Source organism: Mytilus galloprovincialis, chromosome 2, assembly GCF_965363235.1.
Source record: "Mytilus galloprovincialis chromosome 2, xbMytGall1.hap1.1, whole genome shotgun sequence".
Taxonomy (NCBI): domain Eukaryota; kingdom Metazoa; phylum Mollusca; class Bivalvia; order Mytilida; family Mytilidae; genus Mytilus; species Mytilus galloprovincialis.
In genome coordinates, this window is record NC_134839.1 from 88,931,559 (window position 1) to 88,956,643 (window position 25,085).

The following is a 25,085-nucleotide window of genomic DNA, read 5'->3' on the forward strand; positions in this document are numbered from 1 at the left end:
TTCATACCATAAGGTTAAGGCAATTTTAGTATCATTGTGAAAGAAATAAAACCTTTCATAAGAATACGTTGCTGTTGGTCAGAGTATTCAATTTCTTCAAAGGTGAACTTTCCAAATAATAAATGCAATGGGAACTTTGTATTTCTCCTTGTTAACTCAAGTCATTTATTGAAGAATTTTGCTTCACAAAAAATGTACTCCTTAAAGTTATAAAAAGTGAAAAATGACACACTACTCTGCAATTTCTCAAAATTTGTTTCCAATTTTCTAATTACAGTAAGTTTAAGGCAGCAAATGGTTTATATTTATTTTTTGTCATACTTTTCTCATTAGCAAGACAGAAGCAGAAAGGAGTCCAGAAAAGTAATGCTTACATTTTCCATATGGACTGCTGATCTTAATTTAAGTGGTGTCAAACATCTTTCAATTATTTATGTGCATTTTTCTCATTGTGGAATGCCATATAATTGTTTACGTCCACTTCATTTGAAGTTTGGAACATAGTTGTTTCATTGGCAATCATACCACATCTCCTTATTTATAGCACTAGCTGCACTTCCATGTTGTTGGTGATCTCTTCAAATGTTAAATGGCAGCAAATTGGGAAACTGAGCTATATAATAATTACCTAATCCTTCCTAATAACAAACTACTCAAAAAACTTCCCTGAAAATTACAACATAATTAGTCTTTTAAAGGATGCTAAAAGCTATATAATCAATAATTGACAGGAAAAGACCCCCACTTCTCTGAGGTACACAGATAACAGATAAAAGCAAATCTGTGGTTCTCAGGTAACTAACTTTTATGACAAAAATGAGGTAATTTGTTCCCATGCTAGCTTTTATGATCATAATTTCTAAGAAGAATTGATTTCGGAAATATACTTTAAGCAGATTTTCCCATCAGTTTAATGGGGTTTTGTCCATAATGGGATATTAACATGAAAAAATTGCTGGAGTAAAATAATAGAATTCATTTATTCCAAGGAAAGACTCATTTCAACTGTTAAAACAGAAGTAACAATGTGGTGTTTAAAACTTAAAGGTCAACCAGTCACTTGTAATTAAAACTGTCTAAATTCCCTCCATTGCACAATTTCAAAACCTAATTAAATGTATATTGAATTTGTTAATTGTTTACTTCTATAGTAAATACACATTCGAAAAGGGTATTGTCCTTAATTTTTTGAATGAATAATTTTAATACCACATACAATTTTAGTCTTCAATGTAGAGAATACAAAACAATGTAAATTAGGTCCTTTTTATGTCAAATTGGAAATTGACTGAAAATTATCCAAATCCAACTTTTTTCAATATAAACTATAATATTCCTTTTAATTATTTGATGAGTTTAATCTGAGAATTCATCAAAGATAGTCATAATTGCAGCTTTCATGTTAAAATTATTGGAATCTTGAGCATGAACTATTGCTATATACCTGAGACACTATTTAAGGACTCAATGTTAGGGGCTTAAGGCTGCTCCTGAGAATTAAAGAGTTATAGAACCATATTTGTAATTTAACCTATTAATTAGATTTTTCAGGGAGGGGGATGCAGGTTACCCCAACTGAATCTACGCCTATATATATGATTGCCATGAAAATGGCTCATATTGATGTACCGTGGGGTTTCAAGTATATAAATATAATTCTCCGTAAATATTTTAAATGAATTTGTATGTACAATCCTCCCTTTTTTCCAATCCATAAAAATTCAACACAAAAAAAGTATGTTTAAAAGAGGGACGAAAGATACCAAAGGGACAGTCAAACTCATAAATCTAAAACAAACTGACAACGCCATGGCTAAAAATGAAAAAGACAAACAAACAACAGCACACACGACACAACATAGAAAACTAAAGAATAAACAACACGAACCCCACCAAAAAACTAGGGGTGATCTCAGGTGCTCCGGAAGGGTAAGCAGATCCTGCTCCACATGCGGCACCCGTCGTATTGCTTATGTGATAACAAATCCGGTTAATAGTCTTATTCGGTAGGTCACATTCATGAAAGGGAAGGGGATTGTAGTTACGACGTAAGGAACATATCCGATATCATTTGTGAAACGGTTATTCCATAACGGTCAACCAACTCGTGATGGCGTCCGTAAAATTTACGAAGGGATGATTTCAACTTCACCATTTGGAACTTTTGGTTCAATAGCTTCCTTGTGAGCAGCAACCCTCTATCAAGAAAATCATGATAGGAAATGCAAGCACGGGAATATCGTATCAATTGGGAGATATATACCCCGTATGCAGGTGCTGCTGGAATGTTGCTACTTAGAAATGGAAAGTTCACAATTGGAAAGCTGAAATCATCTCTTTTGTCGTAAAGTTTTGTTTTCAACCGACCCTCATTGTCAATTTCTAGATGTAAGTCAAGATATGAGGCCGACTTAACTGTATCTGTAGTATCCTTTATCTCTAGCTCGATTGGATAGATGCGTTCCACCTAGTCACCAAATTTTGAATTATTTAGTGAAAAGTAGAGTTAAAGAATATTGCTAACTTCTTATCTTTCTTCCTAAGAAGTTCCTGCATGAAGTCAGCCTCATAATAATAAAGAAACAAGTCGGCAAGTAAACCTGAGCAAAAACCTTAATCAAATAACAAAATCAGTATGAAATTAACCATAAACCTTGGCCCACTCAATATAAACTGAACTCTACAAAAACCTTATATACAAAAGTCTAACTATCAAAGAGGAATACATAGTACACAATAAGAAGCTTTGTTCATTTATAAAAATATATTAATGCTTGTGTTTGTCCTCCTGGCTTAAGTGACTTCTGTAACCTCTCTCCTTGTTTTGTATATATTGTAAATAGATATTGTTGTTATCTCTGTACTGATGTAATGCATTGACTTTAAGAGAATAAAGATATATAGAAATCATGTCTTTTCCCAGAGAGAGTTCAAGAGATGTAAGAAGGTTTATTAAAGTGTAATACATTCTGATCTATAATTTGGTTAAGTGCTCTTTTGTTCAGAAACATATTCACAGGAATCTTAAACAATAAGAAGAATGCACTAGATGTGCTTAGCATACCCCCACTAGTAATACACAGACATAGTCAAAAAGATCAGGAAAATGCTTATACATTTCAACTCATCACTTATAAATAAGCTGCTGACTAATTATGAAGTGACTAATTATGAAGTTCTTTGACAGTACTTGAGGAAAGTGTGAAGAAAAATTTTAAGGTTATTTAACATATATAGAACCAGATTTTCCACAGGGTGCAGCTTTATACGACCGCAGAGGTCCAACCCTGAACAGTTGGGCAAGTATGGACACAACATTCAAGCTTGATACAGATCTGAATTTGAATTGTGATTAATAGTGGACACAGAATGAATGTTGTCTATACCTATTATGGTCAAATATCCAAAATCTAAATACATGGTTATGTTCAGCTTCTCAAATAACCCCAAGAATTCAATTAATGATGAAATCAAATAAACTTCAATTTTGGACCCTTCAGAACTTAATTATATAATGTGGACCAATTTGAGAAAGGGGCCCAAAAATCAAAAATCTAAATACATGGTTAGATTCAGCAAATCAAAGAATCATATATTCAATTTTTTGTTGAAATCAAACAAAGTTTAATTTGGACCCTGATTTGGACGAACTTGAAAACTGGGCCCATAATCACAAATCTGAGTGATATGTTTAGATTCAGCATATCAAAGAATCCAAAGAATTAAATTTTTTGTTAAAACCAAACTGAATTTTAATTTTGGACCCTTTGGACCTTAATGTAGACCAAATTTATAAACAGGACCAAAAATTAAGAATCTTAATACATGGTTAGATTCAGCATATCAAATAAACGCAATGATTAAATTTTTGATGAAATCAAACAAAGTTTTATTTGGCCCTTTTTGGCCCCTAATTCTTAAACTGTTGGGACCAAAACCCCCAAAATCAATCTAAACCTTACTTTACTGGTTATAAACCTTTTGTTAAAATGTTATTGATTTCTATTTTCTTATATTTAAGTTATTCTCTGGAAACCATCCATCTTTGGACAATGCTGACAACAACGCTGACAACGTGATAACAATATACGACCAAAATATTTTTCATTTTTGCAGTGGTATAAAAATTCAAAGAATAGGCAAACCCTGGAAGCAGATGTCCAACAAATCTCAAATGTGCACAACTTATCATTGTCAAGACCAAATATAAAGGCACTCTGTTAAAGAAGTACATAAAAAATGTGTGATGGAAGTATTATGTTGAACTGACAGAAGGACAAGGTGAATAGAAGGTTACAAGCCCCTAGTTTGGACAATCTCTGGAAAACAATGGTATTTATGATAGGGGCAGAATTTTGCCTTAATGCAACAGGCCACATATTGCAGATCCCTCAAAGAGGTATTGTAAGGGTTCATTATTGTGCAGAGAATTTGGCACTTTTACCAAATAGGAAATGACCACTACAAAATTACGAGGGCCTTCAAAATTACCAATTACGAGAGCATTCAAAATAATCCAACATGATGGCAAAAGACCAGGTCAATTCTATATCACAAAACAAAGAGGAATAAATACAGGAAAAAAATATCAACAAATCTGTGTCCTTGATGGTAAATAGAAATAAATGCATTTAGCCTTAGATTATGGATCATATAAAGGTGACTTTTCAATACAATGATGTAATACAAACATAGCAGTTAGACTTTTATTGGAATGACCAAGGGAATTAAATGTCTATAACAGGCCATTCCTACAATTGTACAATACCTGTCAATATTTGATCATTCAACTAATCAAATCACCTGAAATGAATAAATGATAAAGTAATTATGATTTAACTTATAAATTGATAATCAATACATAGTAACATAGGATAACTTAGCAATTTATGTGAAGACTTCAAGCCATCATACAAGTTCTGTTCAAAATCAACAAATCCTCAGGAAAACTTAATTGGGCTATAAATTTTTTTTTTTTTTTCAGAAATCAGTAGAAAATTCAAATTGAAAAGAAAGAATATGGTGTATGAACTAAATTCAATACACAAGAAACAGCACTTATATTGATGATAATTTCAAATCAAGGTCACAGTGGGGTTTTCAGCATGGGACAAAAACTATCACCTCACTGCATTTTCAGGATGGCTGACCTAGAATCAGTTGAATAGAATTGTTTGCTTAATGTTAATCAAACTATACATGTGCTTTGAAGAAGTTGTGGGGTTATTTTACAGTATCACTAGAACAAACAAACTGTCAACCAATCTCTACATGAAAACAACATTAGAAATGTTCCCCAAAGCACACCATATCCTTTATAATTCTCACTGCCTTTTGACATTCTATACTTGGTAAAGCACATATTAAACTTAGTACTGGATTACATCAAAGTCTTATCTAAATTCAAAGAAATCAAAGTGGAACTTGTAAGGAAGACAACAGCAAATGATAGTTACAGAGAGTCTGTAAAACAGAGAAATACGAATATTATTATCATGTTACCTAAATCCATTGGCCCAGGGTACTACTTGATATTTTAGTGTAGAAAAACCTCTTTTTTCTTTTTGTTTGTGGGTCAAAATTGGCTTAAATGAACTAGATTTCAGTAGTTGCAAGTTTTCTTAGTAAGATTGGTACTTAAGTATCTGTTGTCTTTTTTAGTTTTGTTTTTTGCACTTTGGTCCATCTGAGAAGTCAGTCCTTTCCAACTGATTTATTTAGTTTGTTTTAATGTTGTCCTGTAACACCACTGCCCAAGGCCAGTTTGAAAGCTAACAAAGATGTCTTACCCCGCCCCATTTTTAACTTGCTTGTCCAAGTTATATGTTAAAAGAGCTTGTAATTTGGTGTTTGTTGTAGGTTGCTGTCTGTCTGTCATATTTATTTTTCTTTCAATTGTTTTAAGCATAAATCATGCCATTGTTTTTCCTTTTCAAATGCATAGGCAGATCCCCCTTTAAGTCAGTCAGTGGGCCCCCTCCTTATGAAAAGTTCTGGTTCTGACACTGAAATTTCTAATATTTTGTTGAGCAGGACCTTTCATAACCTTTTACACAAGTTTATACATAGCTTATGTTGTTAAACCTTATCTCTTATGGTAAAAATTATGTTAGTCCAGGCGAAATATTTCAATTCTAAAAAAGAAATAAAAAATTAAAAAACACAATTCAAACAGCAAATCCTTGTTCATTTACAAATGTCAAATTCAAGAATATTTCTGAGAAGATTACTAATTGCGCAGTTTAAAAACATAAAAACACAACATTGACAATTTCAAGAATAGCTGAAATCAGATTCATGACAGTAAAATGTCATCCTCATGATACTGTATTGGATTTTATTAAGATGTGAATGATTACTTACAAATTAATAGATACATTTACAAATTGATTCTTGGAAAATATCAGCGATGGATCTCCAGCTAACTAAAATAGCACCAACATCAAACTCATATATAATTTACCATTAATTACTGTGTTTGTGATTGGTGTTTAGGCTGCCAAATATATAGTTTGTTTTTATTCAACACAACAATAATGTACTTACAAGAATTAGATGTATCTATTTATAGTTACAAAGAGATTTAGACTAATGCTCAAAACAAGACTTTAAAAATTGTTAACACATATAAAAAGAAAACAGAAATGGTTTTAAAATAACTTTATCAACTGCACTATTATGCAAAAGTTTAATGTTTAAAATCACTAGAAAAAAAAGAAAAAAAAAAACATGCCTTAATTTAAAAGACAATTAACCAAGAACATCTACACACAGGACTTGAAATAAACATTAATTACCGTATATCAGATAAATTCAATCACAATGATTGATTGGCATTTAAAGTCACTTTCAGCACTGTTATGCTATCTGATGGCTCACTCTAAGTCAGCTTTTATTGGGGAGGAAGACGGAATGACTGAAAATCCTAGCTAATTCAAAGATCAGAGTGAAACGCACCTGACAAGCATGGGGTTCAAACTCACAACCTGTGTTGATAAGCTAGTGATACAGTAGTTCAACTTCTAAAACCAATCTGCCACAGAAACCTAAATCATTAAAAGCTATCATTTTGAATTTAAACCATGTAGATATTTTAAAATATCATGTTGTTTATTATATATACTTTATAGGTGAGCACCCTCAGGTGTATATCTTATACTTGTACATGTATTATAAGGCTAGTGAGATACCATCTACTTTAAAACTACGAGACAATACTAATAGAATCTCATAATCTTTATAACATAATCCGTCAAACTACTCAGGTACACACTGCTTTATTTTCTGTAAACATCTTTCGATGTGTTGGCCAGTAATATACAACTAATGATTCTAATTATTGTTGCAGTTCACACAATAATATATCAGACAAACAACTTTTTTTTAGGCACAGTGGTTTTTATATTCAGTGGTGCCAAATTCCACAATCTGAATGAAAATGTATGTAATAACACTGATTAATAAAATCTACTCCAAATTAGGGACACTGATATGACAGAAAAGGAAAGCAGGTTTAAGGTACTTTGAGTTTCCTTTCAGTACATGGGATTATTCTTAGATACAATAATGTTTAATTATTGTTTGATGCTGTATTGCTTGTATCAATAGACTATTTTCGAGTTTTGCACTACACCGGAAAAAAACTTGTCAATTATGCACCCTATTATGACGTCATTCACCAGATAAAGGGGATCACCTGTATTCCTGCACTATTAACTTTCATCAAGCGTCTTAATGATCGTCATTGTGCAGGATAAACTAGAAAAAATGTTTGTTCAGTAGATACTTTAAGTCATAATTCCCTAATGAGAGCAGTGCTGATTGTTAATCATAAGAATTCAATTTGCTGAATAATCCGTGCAAAATAGCATCATAGTTTTCCAACTACTCGCTCAACATGGGAATGGAAGTGACAATGCCCCTATTTGCACAAATGATGTTCACTAAAACCAAAGTTTTTTGACAGAAATACAACGAACTCAAAAGTTGTCTATTGTTTTTGTTTGATCTTATATTCCAGTTTTAAAGAGTTTCTATTCCCATCAACAAAAATGATAATGTATTAAAAAGTAGTTTAAAAAAAATTGGACAGCTGAGGTGACAGGAGTGGGTCTCATTGGGGTCTAACTAAGCGTGACGCAGGATGGCTGATTTTTTGTAAGCATGACCCGTAAAAGTCAAATTATTGTGCCGTGAAAACAGGAAATGAAGTCCAGAGAGACAAGAGAAATTACAAAAAAATGAAAATTGCTTACGTACATAAGGTAAGCGGGATACGGGAATCTGACAAAACAGTAGGCAGGATTCGGGATCAGAACCCCCCAATGAGACCCCCACAGGAGAACTGAACCATTTGGGTTGATATAGCTCATGTACAGTGTAATTTTTACATGTAAAAAAGATGATGTGGTATGATTGCCAATAAGACAATATTATGTAAAGGAAATTCTTTTGTTGATAAATTGTTTTATACCTAAATCGGCCAACCTATTTTTAACATGGATGAATTTCAGTATGAGACACAAAAACATTCAAAATACAATGTCCTTAATGTTTTGGGTCATGAAATACTGATGTTCAAATAACCATTATATAACTAAGGATGACATAAGAGTACTCAAATAGTCCCCTTCAGCTTTGTTCAATGTAAAATAATCTATGTATACTCAATCTATGTGCATGTTCCTGGTGTAAAGATTTTATTTTGTTTCTTATTTAGATTAAAACTCCCTCAGGCTCTATTTAGTAAAAAATATTAAGTTGTGTTAAACAATGATTGCCTCATGTTGTATTCATTCTGGTGTCTTCAATGCTTTTTAACTAAACATACACTCTAGTTTCCTTTTAATTACACCATGCATTTTGTTTTTTTTACCCTGCATTATTGCTGTCTTTCGTTTACATCAGGATTTTTGTTTTTTTTTAAGTGATAAAATACTGGCCAATAGCAGACTGTAATAAACAGCTGCACCACGAGTTGTTTTGTGTGTGAAATTTTACGCAATAATGATAAATAGTTTCTGAGATACAGTGCAACATGTAAACCCTCCCCCATTTAAAAAAAAAAACAACTCAAGAACTCTAAATAAAATGTTGAATCATCACCAAAAAGTATACAGATCTTTAGATTTATATAAATACAAAGTGTGTAAAGATGTGTGAAAAAAACACACCCCTGTTTTAGTTACAAAGTCCTGTAACTCAAAAAGGTTTAATCTTATTTTCACCAAAAAGTATACAGATTGGTTGACCACTATGTTATGATTCATAAAATTTGGATTAGTTGTTCTCAAGTCACCTCATGACATTTCTACATAGGACAGACAGACAGACAGATGCCGACATTAGTATACCATAATATGTACTGTCAAAATTTTGATGGTCCTATAAAAATGTATCTCAGAAAAATAAGTATGCTTTATATAATAGTTTGGCATCAAGTAAACAACAATCAATCAATTATTCATTATATTTGCTCGACAGTCAGTCAAGTTTCTTCATTTGTTCTTCAGCAGTTATCATTTATAAAAGCAAATAAACTTAAAAAATGTTTTCTTTCAAGGCAAGGTAATTACTCCTGAACAATAAAGAATTAAGTAAGTTTTATAACTGATATTATCTACAAGTAGATATAAATCTAGTTAGTAAGGAGAACTTCAAACAGAAAACTATTCAGTACCCTATATTTTGTTATTGCTCAAAGTTATATAGAATAGTTGGCCTCAATAAACCTTTTGGTTGTAACCTCTAACAAATAATGTAGTTATAAAGAATAGTTGGCCTCAATAGACCTTTTGGTTGTAACCTCTAACAAATAATGTAGTTATAAAGAATAGTTGGCCTCAATAGACCTTTTGGTTGTAACCTCTAACAAAATAATGTAGTTATATAGAATAGTTATCCTCAATAGACCTTTTGGTTGTAACCTCTAACAAAATAACGTAGTTATAAAGAATAGTTGGCCTCAATAGACCTTTTGGTTGTAACCTCTAACAAATAATGTAGTTATATAGAATAGTTATCCTCAATAGACCTTTTGGTTGTAACCTCTAACAAAATAACGTAGTTATAAAGAATAGTTGGCCTCAATAGACCTTTTGGTTGTAACCTCTAACAAAATAATGTAGTTATAAAGAATAGTTGGCCTCAATAGACCTTTTGGTTGTAACCTCTAACAAAATAATGTAGTTATAAAGAATAGTTGGCCTCAATAGACCTTTTGGTTGTAACCTCTAACAAAATAATGTAGTTATAAAGAATAGTTGGCCTCAATAGACCTTTTGGTTGTAACCTCTAACAAAATAATGTAGTTATAAAGAATAGTTGGCCTCAATAGACCTTTTGGTTGTAACCTCTAACAAAATAATGTAGTTATATAGAATAGTTGGCCTCAATAAACCTTTTGGTTGTAACCTCTAACAAATAAGGTAGTAATATAGAACTTTCATTTTCTATCAAAGAAACAGTAATTGCACTATTTCAATTTACGTCAATCTTTGATTCAAGAAACCAGTATCTATAAAATAGTAGTTTGGTTACAGATTTGATTACAGGGGTATATGTTTCATTAAAAATTCTGTATATCGAACCCTAAAGTTCTCTATAAACCAAGCCATTGAGTAGACAAATACATCTAATTAGTAACAGATTATATACATCAGATAATAATCTTCATCTTTTTCCTTACAACAGAAGTAAATAAAAAGGTATTACAAAATATTAGTAAATCGTAATCCTCACATCTTATATAAGATTTTACTCAGTTTAACAGTAACAAAAAACAGTACAAATTTGAAGAAAACCTAAGCTTTATGGAGAGTGATTAAATAAAATTATTTCAAAACAAAATCTTTTTATTAATGGCTGGGACATGTAAAAATAAGACGACGTGTTAATATTGCCTGAATGAAACATCTAAGTAAGGCTCAAACTCCACAAGTGACCAAATGACACAGAAATCAACATCTATAACGGTCTTCAGCAATGAGTAAAACCAATATTACATAACTCAGCTAAAAAAGGCCACAGTTGACAAATGTAAAACCATTCAAACAACAAAACTAAAGTTCAGATTTTTGTACAAAATAATAAATTATAAACAAATAAGATATACAGTAACAAAGGACACAACTGTTAATTACAGGCTCCTGACTTGGGACATTAGCACCTACAGAATGTGGCAGGGTTAACATTTTAGGGGGCGCCAAAACCTCACCCTAACCTCAGACAGTGGTGTAATAGTACAACATTTGAACAAACTATAAAATCCTGTCAAGATGAAGCCACAATTGGTACCTTCAAGGTAACGATACAGATACAGATAAAAAACATTGCCAAGCATTTTAAACCAGGTGCTCCTCAGGGCGCAGCTTTATATGACCGCAGAGGTCAAACTCTGAACAGTTGGGGCAAGTATGGACACAACATTCAAACTTGATACAGCTCTGAATTTGGATTGTGATCAAATTCTTGACATAATATGAATTTCTGACACAAAACAAATGTCAAGATCTTACAAATCTATTATGCAATTATTTCAAAAATTTGGAATTTGAGAAATTTGGGGGAAAAAAATTAAAATTACTACCACCCCTCCTTTTTTTTTTGCAATAAGTCCAAAACCTGAAATTTCTTTAAACATAATTTACAAGTAGTGTAAGGGAGGTACATCTGAAAGCATACCCAACATTGTATGATATCTGTTTTTGAATTACCTCCCTTACACTGCTTTTAAATTATCTAATTTGTCCATTGACCAGAAAAACCTAGTTTTCCCCCTTTTTTGCCCCTAATTCCAAAACATTTTGAGCCAAAAACCCCACAAAGTCCTTACTAAACATCCCTTCATGGTATGGAATCTTGTGGTATAATTTCAGAGAGATTCATACACTTAAACACAAGTTATTGTTTGAAAACTACAAAAATGCTTATTTTCGGCCCCTTTTTGGCCCCTAATTCCTAAACTGTTCAGACCATAACCCCAAAATCAATCCCAACCTTCCTTTAGTGGTATTGAACCTTCTGGTAAAAATTTATAGAGATCCATTCACTTAATTTTAAGTTATTGTCCGGAAACTAAATATGTCTTCAGACGACGCAGACGACAACATGATACCATTATATGAATGAGTTAATTCTTATTTTTGTATCTGGTTTAGACGTATTGTATTTATAATCCTTTACATAAAAACTTCTTCTTTGAAGTTAAGAATTTTAACAACATTCATATCCATATCATGCAGTTACTCTAAGAATGAAGACCAACAATAATTTTAATACTTCCTGTTTGACCCAAATTTGAAATATTTGGTCAACATATTCATACAATCTTTCGTTAGCATGTGTAAATTTTCTTATCATCAAATTTAATATATCCTAGGTCAGGAGAACTTTCCAATTGTTACTAAATATAGTATTAAAAAAGAGATATAAATGATATGAACTATTTGTCAACACAAACCTATCAGAATTGAAAATAAATATGAGCTTAGCCTAAATTAACATCATTCCATTAAGAATGTGTTAGATTAAACTTAAACTATCTACATGACAAATGTAGAAGAAAGAAGATTGTGCCTATATATAGACAAAATGTCTAAGGCTCCAAATAAAAAGTGCTGTGTACAGCAAGCAAACTATTTATGTAACATTGAAAAAATATGGCATTATCTTAAACTTAAACTTAAAAATACTATATAATGGTATAATAATTGAGAATGTTGATTTTAAGTATAACGTCATTGTCATTATTTAAGAATTAACTCAGATATATATATAGCATGCAGTAATTATTTGTGGTTTGCAGTCATTGGATCACAGATTGTATAATTCTACCATTAGTTTTACTGGCTGAAGACTTCAAAATTGAAGATGTCAGAGTAATATCACCTTATATGCCTCATGCAGTTTATATAATAGTTAAGACATTTTAGAACTTATCATACAGTGACTTGTGTTCCACCATGGCACTATTAATCACTGCTAAATTAAAGTCTAGTTCAAGTTTGACCTCCACCTAGAACTGATTTGAGACCTCAACCTTTATTATTTCACATGAATACAAAAGATCAGTCAAACATATTATTTTCTTTTGAAAATGGTTTTAACACATATAAATCTGAGAATGGACTTAATGAACAAACCAGGTGCTCCGCAGGGCGCAGCTTTATACGACCGCAGAGGTCATACCCTGAACAGTTGGGGCAAGTATGGACAAAACATTCAAGCGTGATACAGCTCTGAATTTGGATTGTGATCAAAATTTTGACATTATATGGGTTTTTTACACAAAACAAATGTCAAGATTTTACAAATCAATTAAAGATTTCTTCTTCAAACTTATTTAAATCTAAAATTAAATAGTTGACACAGCATAGGTTTCTGACACAGAATGAATGTGGTCTAATGAACTTAAATTTTTTTTTTTTTGCCTTTGAGCAATTCACTATGCTGTTGAATATTAATCCTCTCAAAAAAATGTTTGAAGAAATTTTCTTTTTATTTATGAAATCTGAAATGAGAAAAATTTACCCCCCCCCCCCCCCCCCCTTTTTTTTCACATCCCCCTTTCCCTTTTTCCGAAACTGATATCAATTCAAATTTCTAATGGAGTTTGCAACAATAACTACTCTTTTAAATACATCATAAAATATTAAAATGTAAAAAGTGCTTTGTTATCACTGAATGGTAAAGATTGGTTGGTAGTAAAAGTGAATATACATTGTATATTGTATAAAACAATGATTTAAGTTGATTCAACTACTATTCTGAACAAAGAAAGATAACTCCAATTGAAAATTTCTTGCTATTAATATTGTGCAATTAGATATTTCTTGCTATTGCACAATACTGTGCAATTGAAAATATTTGCTATTGCACGATACTGTGCAATTGAAGATTTCTTGATATTGCGCAATACTGTGCAATTGAAAATATTTGCTATTGCACGACTGTGCAATTGAAGATTTCTTGATATTGCGCAATACTGTGCAATTGAAAATTTCTTGTTATTGCACAATACTGTGCAATTGAAGATTTCTTGCTATTGCTGAATACTGTGCAATTGAAAATTTCTTGCTATTGCACAATACTTAATATAATAATTTTGGATCCTGATTTGAACCAACTTGAAAACTGGGTCCATAATCAAAAATCTAAGTACATGTTAAGATTCAGCATATCAAAAAAGCCCAAGAATTCATTTTTTGTTAAAATCAAACTTAGTTTAATTTTGGACCCTTTTGACTTTAATGTAGACCAATTTGAAAACGGGACTAAACATTAAGAATCTACATACACAGTTAGATTTGGCATATCAAAGAACCCCAATTATTCAATTTTTGATGAAATCAAACAAAGTTTAATTTTGGACCCCGATTTGGACCAACTTGAAAACTGGACCAATAATCAAAAATCTAAGTACATTTTTATATTCAGCATATCAAAGAACCCCAAGGATTCAATTTTTGTTAAAATCAAACTAAGTTTAATTTTGGACCCTTTGGACTTTAACGTAGACAAATTTGAAAATGGGACCAAAAATCAAGAATCTACATACACAGTTAGATTTGGCATATCAAAGATCCCGAATTATTCAATTTTTGATGAAATCAAACAAAGTTTAATTTTGGACCCCGATTTGGACCAACTTGAAAACTGGACCAATAATCAAAAATCTAAGTACATTTTTATATTCAGCATATCAAAGAACCCCAAGGATTCAATTTTTGTTAAAATCAAACTAAGTTTAATTTTGGACCCTTTGGACCTTAATGTAGACAAATTTGAAAACGGGACCAAAACTTAAGAATTTACATACACAGTTAGATTCGGCATATCAAAGAACCCCAATTATTCAATTTTTGATGAAATCAAACAAAGTTCAATTTTGGACCCTTTGGGCCCCTTATTCCTAAACTGTTGGGACCAAAACTCCCAAAATCAAACCCAACCTTCCTTTTGTGGTCATAAACCTTGTGTTTACATTTCATCGATTTCTATTTACTTATACTAAAGTTATGTGCGTAAACCAAGAATAATGCTTATTTGGGTCCTTTTTTGCCCCCTAATTCCTAAACTGTTGAAACCAAACATCCCAAAATCAATCCCAACCTTCCTTTTGTGGTCATAAACCTTGTGTCAAAATTTCATAGATTTCTATTTACTTAAACTAAAGTTATAGTGCGAAAACCAAGAAAATGCTTATTTGGGCCCTTTTTGGCCCCCAATTCCTAAAATATTGGGACCAAAACTCCCAAAATCAATCCCAACCTTCCTTTTGTGGTCATAAACCTTGCGTTAAAATTTCATAGATTTCTATTCACTTTTACTAAAGTTAGAGTGCGAAAACTAAAAGTATTCGGACGACGACGACGACGCAGACGACGACGCCAACATCATACCAAATTACCAATATACGACCAAAAAATTTTCAATTTTTGCGGTCGTATAAAAACCTACCAAAAATGTTACTAAGAAATATACTTTAGCTGACTGACATATAATGTATCATTTCCAAATTCAACTAGAACACAGTAAATTTGAATGTCATGTCACACAATATAACAACTGACTGTCATCATATCTATCAAAGAATGTGTCCCATAAGTCATAATGGCTGTACTTGGCACACAGAACAAAATACAGCATGGTACCAAAAATCTAAACCAACAAAACAATTTTCATTCACATAAAATTGAGAATGGAAATGGGGAATGTGTCATAGAGACAACAACCTGACAGACTTGAATATACAAGATGTTTCACTAACCAGATTATATCCTATTTAATTGAAAGACTGAAAGAAAGCTAATAATACAAGTTTTATGTAAAATCTAAAAAAGATAAAGCAAAATAATTTCTTTTTGTGTTGTTTAACATCTAACAAACATTAAAAGCATATACATATAAAACATTCATAGCTTGTATACAAGTACTACTATTCACCAATAAACAATGCAATAGAAATTTACTGAAACCATTTGAACTCCATTCATTGAAACATTTTATTAGTTTCTGGTACAATTTCACATCAGAAATCTTCTTTTAAGCGTAACATATGTTCTATAAAATTGATTTATACCTCTGTATTTAAGATTCTATTATATTAAAGTCAATGTTGATGAAATGCAAGTCAAACATGCTTTTTATATAATTTATTGTGTTCTCATATAAAGAGATATAACAAGAGAGATCTGGGTCATGTCTCCCCTCCAGCTGCCTCACATTTCCATGTTAAAATGTTTCATAAAGCATACATCATGAATGAACAAACTAAGAAATGCAAAGTTAGTACTAGACAGAACAATGATCATGATGATGATGTTCTCGTTAAGAAATCACCCACAGATATATAAGAGTGAATTAGAGTTTATCAGCCTAACAAATTAACAATTCTACCCCCTCCCATATTTCCCTTGCCCCAACTACAGTAGCTATTTGTTGTACTTTGAGACTACAGAACACCAGCACTTGTCTTTGAACAAAGTTACCTGTATACCTTTCAGAAAGGTAAAAAGATAATAAAAAAAAAAAAAAAAAAAAAAAAAAAAAACAAGAATGTGTCCATAGTAAATGCACTATCATTTTCTATGTTCAGTGGACTTTGAAATTGGGATCAAAACTTGAATTTTGCATTAAAATTAGAATGATCATACCATAGGCCATGTGTAACAAGTTTCGAGTTGATTGGACTTCAACTTCATCAAAAATTTCCTTGACCAAAAACTTTAACCTGAAGTGGGACAAACGGACAGCCAGACCGAAAAAAGGCTGACCGAAAAAAAAACATTATGCCCATAATTTTTAATAAGCATTAAAGTCAAAGAGAAGGTCCAGTGTGCTATTGAACAAGTTTTAAGAAGATCTTACCTGGGGATTGATAGGGCAGGATCCTCGTCTCTTATTCTGCTTTTGAATCATTTTCCGTAAAGCTGCATCATCAAAATTTTCATCATTAAAATTGACCGGCTCATCATTATCTGGTATAGTAATGAGAGCCCCTGGGGTGGCTAAAGACCTCCTCCTTTGTTTCATCCTACTCGGTTCTGGCACATTTAAATAATTGCTCATTTTGATATTAAAACACTTATAATTCCTCCACAGTTTGAAATCAAGTTTGATTTAAGATCCCAAAACAAATCACAGATAAAGATGACACTATTTTGTCATGTTCTATAATCTCCTATTAAATCCATGAAGAACTTATTAAGAAGTCATTTTCCAGGTATGATATAGTAAATAGTTCTGGCATCATCAGCGAAGAGAGAGATACGGCTTTAACCAATATATCCTATGATCAAAATTATTACTGACAGATAATCCAGGTTCTATAAATGATCCCACGTGAGATGATTTACCTTTGCCTGTAAGCTTTTATAATATATATCTTATGCTCAATAAAAATGCACAGCAAATAAAATTTTATTATTGATTAAAGTGAAGTTTATTTTTGCAATGGGTCTCTTCAATGTCATATTTAAATGCTATTTTGTCGGTCAAAGTAAATTGTACAATGTACATTTAATATTTCTGAAGAAATCAATACATACTCACTTCCTTAGATATTTTCCTGTGTAAAGAAATCACAGTGAGTATATATACTAATAGCAATATACGGAAATGTGGAAAAAATAAAAATTCTTATCCTTTTAAATTTCAAATGAACACCAAATACACTTGACAAAGCCGTTTTTTCCTTCACTTTGTTCAAAGCAGTTGAATAACATTTGTTCTAAACAAAGGTATACATATATCTTATAATCATTTGCCAAGTAGATTTTAATAGATCTTTGTATACATAAAATTACTGCAAGCAAATCGGTCTATTTTTTTCCTCAGTCATCCATACAATATAGAATTAAATATCTTACAATGGATTAAATTTTCAATATTTAACCATTAACTCCTGATTGTAAATTGTGCAGGTACCAATTTTCTGATTTAATAACAATGTATGCTTCAAATCAATATGAAAGACGGAATACACAGATAATCCATAGTAATATATAAGTAATTCTTCCATTACCTTAGGTACAACTTACAATCAATTAAAAAGTTTATGTGAAAATGTTACAGGAAAGTAACGCTGGTATGAAAAAATATAATCCATCAAACAACTATGTAATTGGTTTACTTTATATAACACAGTGAGCTTTACCCACATTAAATCCAGTTTCAGTTAGTTAGGTTTAGTATTTTCTTATAACTGTATTTCAGTAGTGCAGCTAGTTCAATCATTATTGCATATAAAATCCAAAATCAATGTAAACAAATAAATATACTTCAGAACTTAAATGGCAATTTGAATGTTACACTCACTGAAGGAAAAAATGTCCAAATACAGTGAAAGTTGAAATCGGCAGAAAAATGTCATCTCCATAGAAATAGTTCATGGAGATTCTTCATCACCTTATAGTGTTTACATCAACATTCTATCAACCATGCAGATAAAGCAATCAATTCCAGCTGGTAACCTTGAATGACCTTTGAACAACAATATCCTATATCCAGGTGATTTCTATAGATGATTACATAATAATGCTGCTATTCCTATAGGAATTCCATTTAATAGGTTTTGGGGAATAAATTTAACTGTAAATAATCAAATTACATGCCTTTTTAAGCTGATTATGAATATAAAGGTGCACATGGTTTTATTCCTGTTCCGAATGGATTGTTAAAGAAACAACTTGAAAAAAATAAACTTCAACAACATTAGATGACCCAGAAACAGAATTATTTTCTAAAAATGAATTAGACACACTTTCAAGTTTTTAACAATGCATCTATTTCCAGATGAATAGTTATTCCAGTAGTCAATTTCGGTCAATACACTGAAAATATACTACATAACTGCTATTTATGTTTGTTTTTATGCATCCTAGATACAAGTGGGACTTCCTTAAATATATGAGTCTTAGTTTCCTGCCAAAATTATATTATAAAAGTCCTATAAATATTTAATTATTTCAACATTTTTAGCTGTAATTATTGAGCACATAGGATTTTAAACCATACTTATCTAGTAATTAGATATTTACTGTTAAGTTTAGAATACTTTCAGTTTAAAAGGTCAATTGATTTAATCTACATTAAATTTCATGTTTATCTATTTCTATGCAATGATTTTTTGTTGATGTTTATCACCTTTGATTCTAAAATCTGAAATGCTATAACAGTATAATATTCCATTGACTTTGAATGTTGTGGATTAATATTGGGATAGGAATGCAAATGTTTTGTTTCAGACAGATTCTGATAGATAGCACAGCAGTGCTAACCTTGTCTTTGAATGTCATGTATAAATATGGGGATAAGAATGATTTTTTTGTTTGTTTCATAAAGATTCTGAAAGGCTACCACATCAGTATCTACCTTGGGTTTGAATGTCATTAGTTAATAGCTGTAAGTCAGATACAACATACATAAACTTTGGTTTGGAATATCCTTTATTATGAATCAACCTAAATATGTACAGAGCTTAATACAGTGTTATGATACATTATACAAGTAACACATAGCTGAGAGTGTTAGAGCAGATTGTTACCCCGAGAAAACATTGTCAATCGACCAGAGGGTAACATTAAAAAAAATTATTACATTGGTTGCAATGAATTACATTGATTTCCCAGTTAAATAAAAACCGATAATTTCACATGTGAAATAAACGTGGTTATTTTACTCTCTGACGTCATACAACAATAGGCGTTGTCAAGACGTCGATAACGTCGGATCAATGTAATGTAATGTAATAAAAAGTATAACTAATCGCCGTATTTGAATATCAAAAATAAGACAACTTGTGACCGAACGCCGCTATGGATTATTTTTTGATATTCAAATACGGCGATTAGTTATACTATAATTGTCTTCCGCTCAGCTATGGGATAGAGTAAATTTTCTCCCTCGTATTTAGAACCAATAAATAGAAATCTGACATTTTTACAGGAAGCATAATAATATCAATTGACTTTTGTTTGAATGCCCCTTGGCAATAATATAGCCCTCAGTACTCACAATAAAAAAGGCAAGAAACAATTGCATTAATCTTATTTGAAATAAAATTTTCAATGAATCAAAAATATGTGTTCATAGTATATAGTAATATTATAGTTAAAATGATAATTATAGTATAACTAATCGCCGTATTTGAATATCAAAAATAAGACAACGCGTGACCGAATGACGCATGGATTAAACGAGTGCGCAGCACGAGTTTAATCCATAGCGGAGTTCGGTCACACTTAGTTGTCTTATTTTTGATATTCAAATACGGCGATTAGTTATTCTTTTTATTACATTGGCAAATGGCTTTTTTTATGAAATTAATGTAGAAAATGTAAGGAACTATATCTTTTTCCTACGCATTGACAATTTGTTTTGATCCGACGTTATCGACATCTTGACAACGCCTATTGTTGTATGACGTCAGAGAGTGAAATAACCACGTTTATTTCACATGTGAAATTATCGGTTTTTATCTAACTGGGAAATCAATGTAATTCATTGCAACCAATGTAATAAGATTAAAAATCCATCTGTCTTAAGAGGCATTATAACTTATTATCTAAAATGTATCATAATTCTATATCTGCATACTTTTTTTCTGTATTGCATCATTTAATACTCAGATTTAACCCTAAGTTAAGATTTAACGCAATATGTAGAGCTATTCATTAGGAAAATATTTTAACAGATTGAATCTAATCAGGTTTGAATCAATGCAGATTCTGGTTTTAGGAAAACATTTAACAATACAAATCAGCCAATAATTCCAGTTATATTTTTGAACCTTTAAAGTAAGATATGTGCCATTAGAATGCCCAATAAAGTAAATCAAATGTATGCAACTGATTTCATGGTTCATAATTATCTGTGGTATTAAATTGGTAAACAAGAAACAAAGTACAAATTAAGGTACATGTAACTGTCAGTGTTAATACAAATTAATCATCATTAACTCTCACTCTCTGTTTAGTTCAGAAATCTAAATTTAACACAAGACATTGTTTGCATAGGTTGTTGTTGATTGCATTATCGAAATAGACATCAAACAGAGATAAAGCATGACAAACAACAACAGTGGACACATAGACATGTATTATACATGTATATATACTTAAGGCCAAATAAAAGTATATGTGATGTTCCAGTAACCCTACCATCCCTACTTTTTCGGCTTAAAAATAACCTACCCTAAAGATTTTATTGTCATTTTTCATTAAGCACTGTTAACATGGTTAAAGTCAGAATGTTGCTCCCATAGACTCAATGTAAAAAAAAAACCATATAAAAATTAAAAAAAAAAATCCCTACCTACCCTAACTTTTTTTCAGATGTAACTGGAACCACACATACTTTTTTATTTGGCCTAACTATGTTATATGTTTAAAGTCTACAAGAATCAACCAAACTTTCTAAGAGACCAGATGTTGGTTAACGTGTTCATCTTTAGTCACTGTTATGACCTTGTATCTTTATAGCTATACTTGTGGAGCAGGATTTGCTAACCCTTTAAGAGCAGCTAAGACCACCACCAGGTTATGGTAGTTCCATGATGACACCGGGTTCCTCAGTCTAGTTTTCTATGTTTTTGAATTTGTTTTTCTTTTCATAATCTTTCTTTTTTGACAGGGATTTTCAGTTTCTCTCTCTCTCATTTTATTAAGAGTTCACAAATATCTCCTTGATTTCTTCCACTTCATTTTTAATGCTAGTAAACCTATCATAAAATCTTTTATTTTCAATAAAATTTATATTACCTTTAAAACTGAAGTATTATAAGATTTTTTATTGCACAGGCATGCAATGACTTAAATTGTTCAGTGGATCAATACATATATTTAACTAGCACCAAAGCAGGTGTATATATCAGAAAACTTATATTGCTTCCTTTCCACTGTTTATATTTAACATTTAACAAACCATTATAATATAGGTTTTTAATTTGACTAATGTACCATGAATATTTAAACTGTCTATGTATACTGAAACTTGACAATTTTCCAGACTATGTACAAAAGACAAACTCTGAGGTGAACCCTATACCATTCAAGACATATACTGTACATAAATTGTTTTTGTATTTTGTTATTTTATAATTTATACTATTGAAATATAATTTGAATCTGTTTTAATAGGTCGCTTCGTAACACATTTGGTATATAAGATATTCATTGTGTTACTGTAATGTGCAGTATTCGTCACTATTACTGAATAGGTACTTCCCAATCTGCATTGTTAATTGCGTTTTATGTGTGTAATATATACACAGACTTGCTGACCTGTCAGCAATCAGAACTTCTATATTATGGAATATACATAATATTAAGGGATGACATCAAAAGTTCAATGAAGGATAAAAAACTTAATTCACATAGTTTTTTCACTGACCCCACCCCCTCTTAACTTAATTTGGGAAAAATTGATTGACCCATATGGATATATGTAAAAATCAATGTCAGATAACCAAATCTTGCTGCAGTTCAACCCCACACCCCCAAACTATTTGAATTAAGTTTTTTTATCTTACATTGATCTTTTGATGTCCTCCCTAACTGAAGCTGATTCCAGTAATGTTTAACAATATTCTCAACTTCAAGTAGATTGATTTGATTGATTTTTTGTATTTTAACTCCACTTTTAAGCTATTTTGTGGCGGCCAGTTTGTATTTGTGGATAAAACTGGATTGCCTGGAAAAAACCACAGACCTTTGATAGGTAAACTGACAATCATAGTCAATTAAGATTGGAGTCCAGTGTACCCACAACAGCAGGTTTGAACTCACAACCTTAGTGTTGACGGGCTTAATAAGTGATACAGTAGTAACTACTTAGACCACTTGCCACCTCAGAGGTCTACTTCAAGTAGATACACAACATTTAAAATAGCTTTGAATAATTTATGCAAAATTTGGTAGAAAAGATCTTGCCCTTGACTGGAACAATAGGGGATTGTTATATTCCTTTCAAGCAGTTTGTAAACCAAAGCTGTTACACCACAACACACATCCTTCTTGCACATATCCCATACTGTCATACAAACAAATTCAGAAGAATAAATAAAAAGAAAACTGATTCATGGCCCCCAGATCTCATGAGTTCATTCAAAATTCTGTTTCAGACCTAAAAGTATGACTGTCCTAGATGATGTAACAAAATGAATACTCCTCAATGAACCATGACAATGTGGTAACTTTAGAAAATATTTTGTCCTCTAGCATCAGTGAAGAGACATTGTTGAAATGTGTATCTGGTGCAGTAAAATTGGCACTATTTATGTTATTTCAGATATGCTTTGATAAATTCATCTTAGAGTATCTAGTTCCTCTATTACTTGTATACACCTTATCGCTAATCCTGGCTGACCCGGCCGCTTGAACTTTTGACACATACAACAATCACTTTTCAATTGTGGCGTCAGATATTTTGCTTTATGACGTCAAAATTTTATGGGAACCTGTGTGATATCCAGTAATGGCAGACAAATAGCGATAAGGTGTATTAACAGATGACTTGATTTTTGTACTAAGATTAAGTTTCACATTGTATTTTATGATACTGACATAAGCATTAATGAAGCATCAACTGACTAAAATACTTCTATGTTCCAATCAGCAAAATTTGTCAATGAGGTCACATTATAAAACTAACAAATCATGCGACTTGGGGCCCCGGGAACCACTGTATGTACCCCACATTTAAGACAAATAAAACACAATTTCAATGAATTATTATATTTGTGCCATGTCATCATTTTATAAATTCTAAAATAGCTCAAGTGTTATAATCCACAAGACTCCTCTTAATCTGCTTAAAGCATTTTAACCAGGATCTCTTATTTTAAACAGCCATTGACCTAAGCAGCCTAATTTAAAAACAGATTTTACCAAAACAAGGGATTAAAATTTTTGAAGTGTTAAAGATAAATGAAATATAGTGTATACTCAAAGTTTGGAAACTTATATCCACAAAAACATTATTATCCTTTTTGAAGACACAGAGTTAACTTATCCCTGTATGAAATCCAGTGTGAAGATGCAGTAACTTACTCTTTGTATGGAATTCTAAAGCATAGATATAGGAAGATGTGGTGTGAGTGCCAAATAACAATTTAAAAAAAAGTAAACCATTATAGGTCAATGTACGGACTTCATTACACGGAGCTTTGGCTCACACCGAAGAACAAGCTATAAAGGGTCCCAAAATTACTAGTGTAAAACCATTCAAATGGGAAAACCAACAGTCTAATCTATATAAAATAAAAAACCGAGAAACAAGAAACACGTATAAATTACATAAACAAACGACAACTACTGTACATCAGATTCCTGACTTAGGACAGGTGCAAACATTTGCAGCGGGATTAAACGTTTTAATGGATCCAAACCTTCTCCCTTTTTCTGAAACAATATCATAACATCTCAACATAGAAAAACACACAATAAAATATCAATTGGCAGGCCTACCTCAATCAAAAAACATACATTAATACACTATAATCGAATAAATTTGATCTGCGATATCTGAATGCAAATGAACAGTTAATAAAATATTAAGGACAAACATGCAAGGCCAAAAAGCAAACAAACAAGTCCAAACAAAGCAATGGCAAGCCACCACTGTGTCATGCACATATGTGAAGTTTGATTTACTGATGAGCATTATTTGCTCAAAGTAATATAAGAATTGAATTAAATTGATTTCAATTTTCAGAAAGCCTTCATTTGTAGTTCTTGAGAGAAATGCAACAAAAATTTCATTCATAACCAGTTATGATAATATTATAAGGTTTTGTTAAACAGAGAGTTTACAAAATAATGAATCCGAAAATGCATTACGCAATATTAATATAACACAGTGGCGGATCCAGCCATTTTAAAAGGGGGGGGGGTTCCCAACACAGAGTAAAGGGGGGGGTTCCAACTATATGCTCCCATTCAAATGCATTGATCGGCCAAAAAAAAAGGGGGGGTTCCACGCCAAACACAGAATAAAGGGGGGTTCCAACTATATGCTCCCATTCAAATGCATTGATCGGCCAAAAAAAAAAAGGGGGTTCCAACCCCCGGAACCCCCCCCCCCCC

At 31.7% G+C, this 25,085-nt stretch overlaps 1 protein-coding gene across 10 annotated transcripts in view; it reads right to left on the reverse strand.

Annotated features, from left to right (window-relative positions):
* The window catches only part of LOC143064776 (5'-AMP-activated protein kinase subunit gamma-1-like), a 183,001-nt gene that overhangs the window by 117,115 nt on the left and 40,801 nt on the right, over window positions 1-25,085 (reverse strand). For 8 of the 10 annotated variants that reach the window (XM_076237868.1, XM_076237862.1, XM_076237865.1 and 5 more), the window contains exon 1: window positions 16,870-18,841. The exons of the other annotated variants lie outside the window; for them this stretch is intronic. In XM_076237868.1, coding sequence (XP_076093983.1) covers window positions 16,870-17,070 — 201 coding nt within the window. In that variant the 5' untranslated portion in view covers window positions 17,071-18,841. Of the gene's footprint in view, window positions 1-16,869; window positions 18,842-25,085 lie in introns of those variants that run through there. 10 annotated transcript variants of the gene reach the window in all.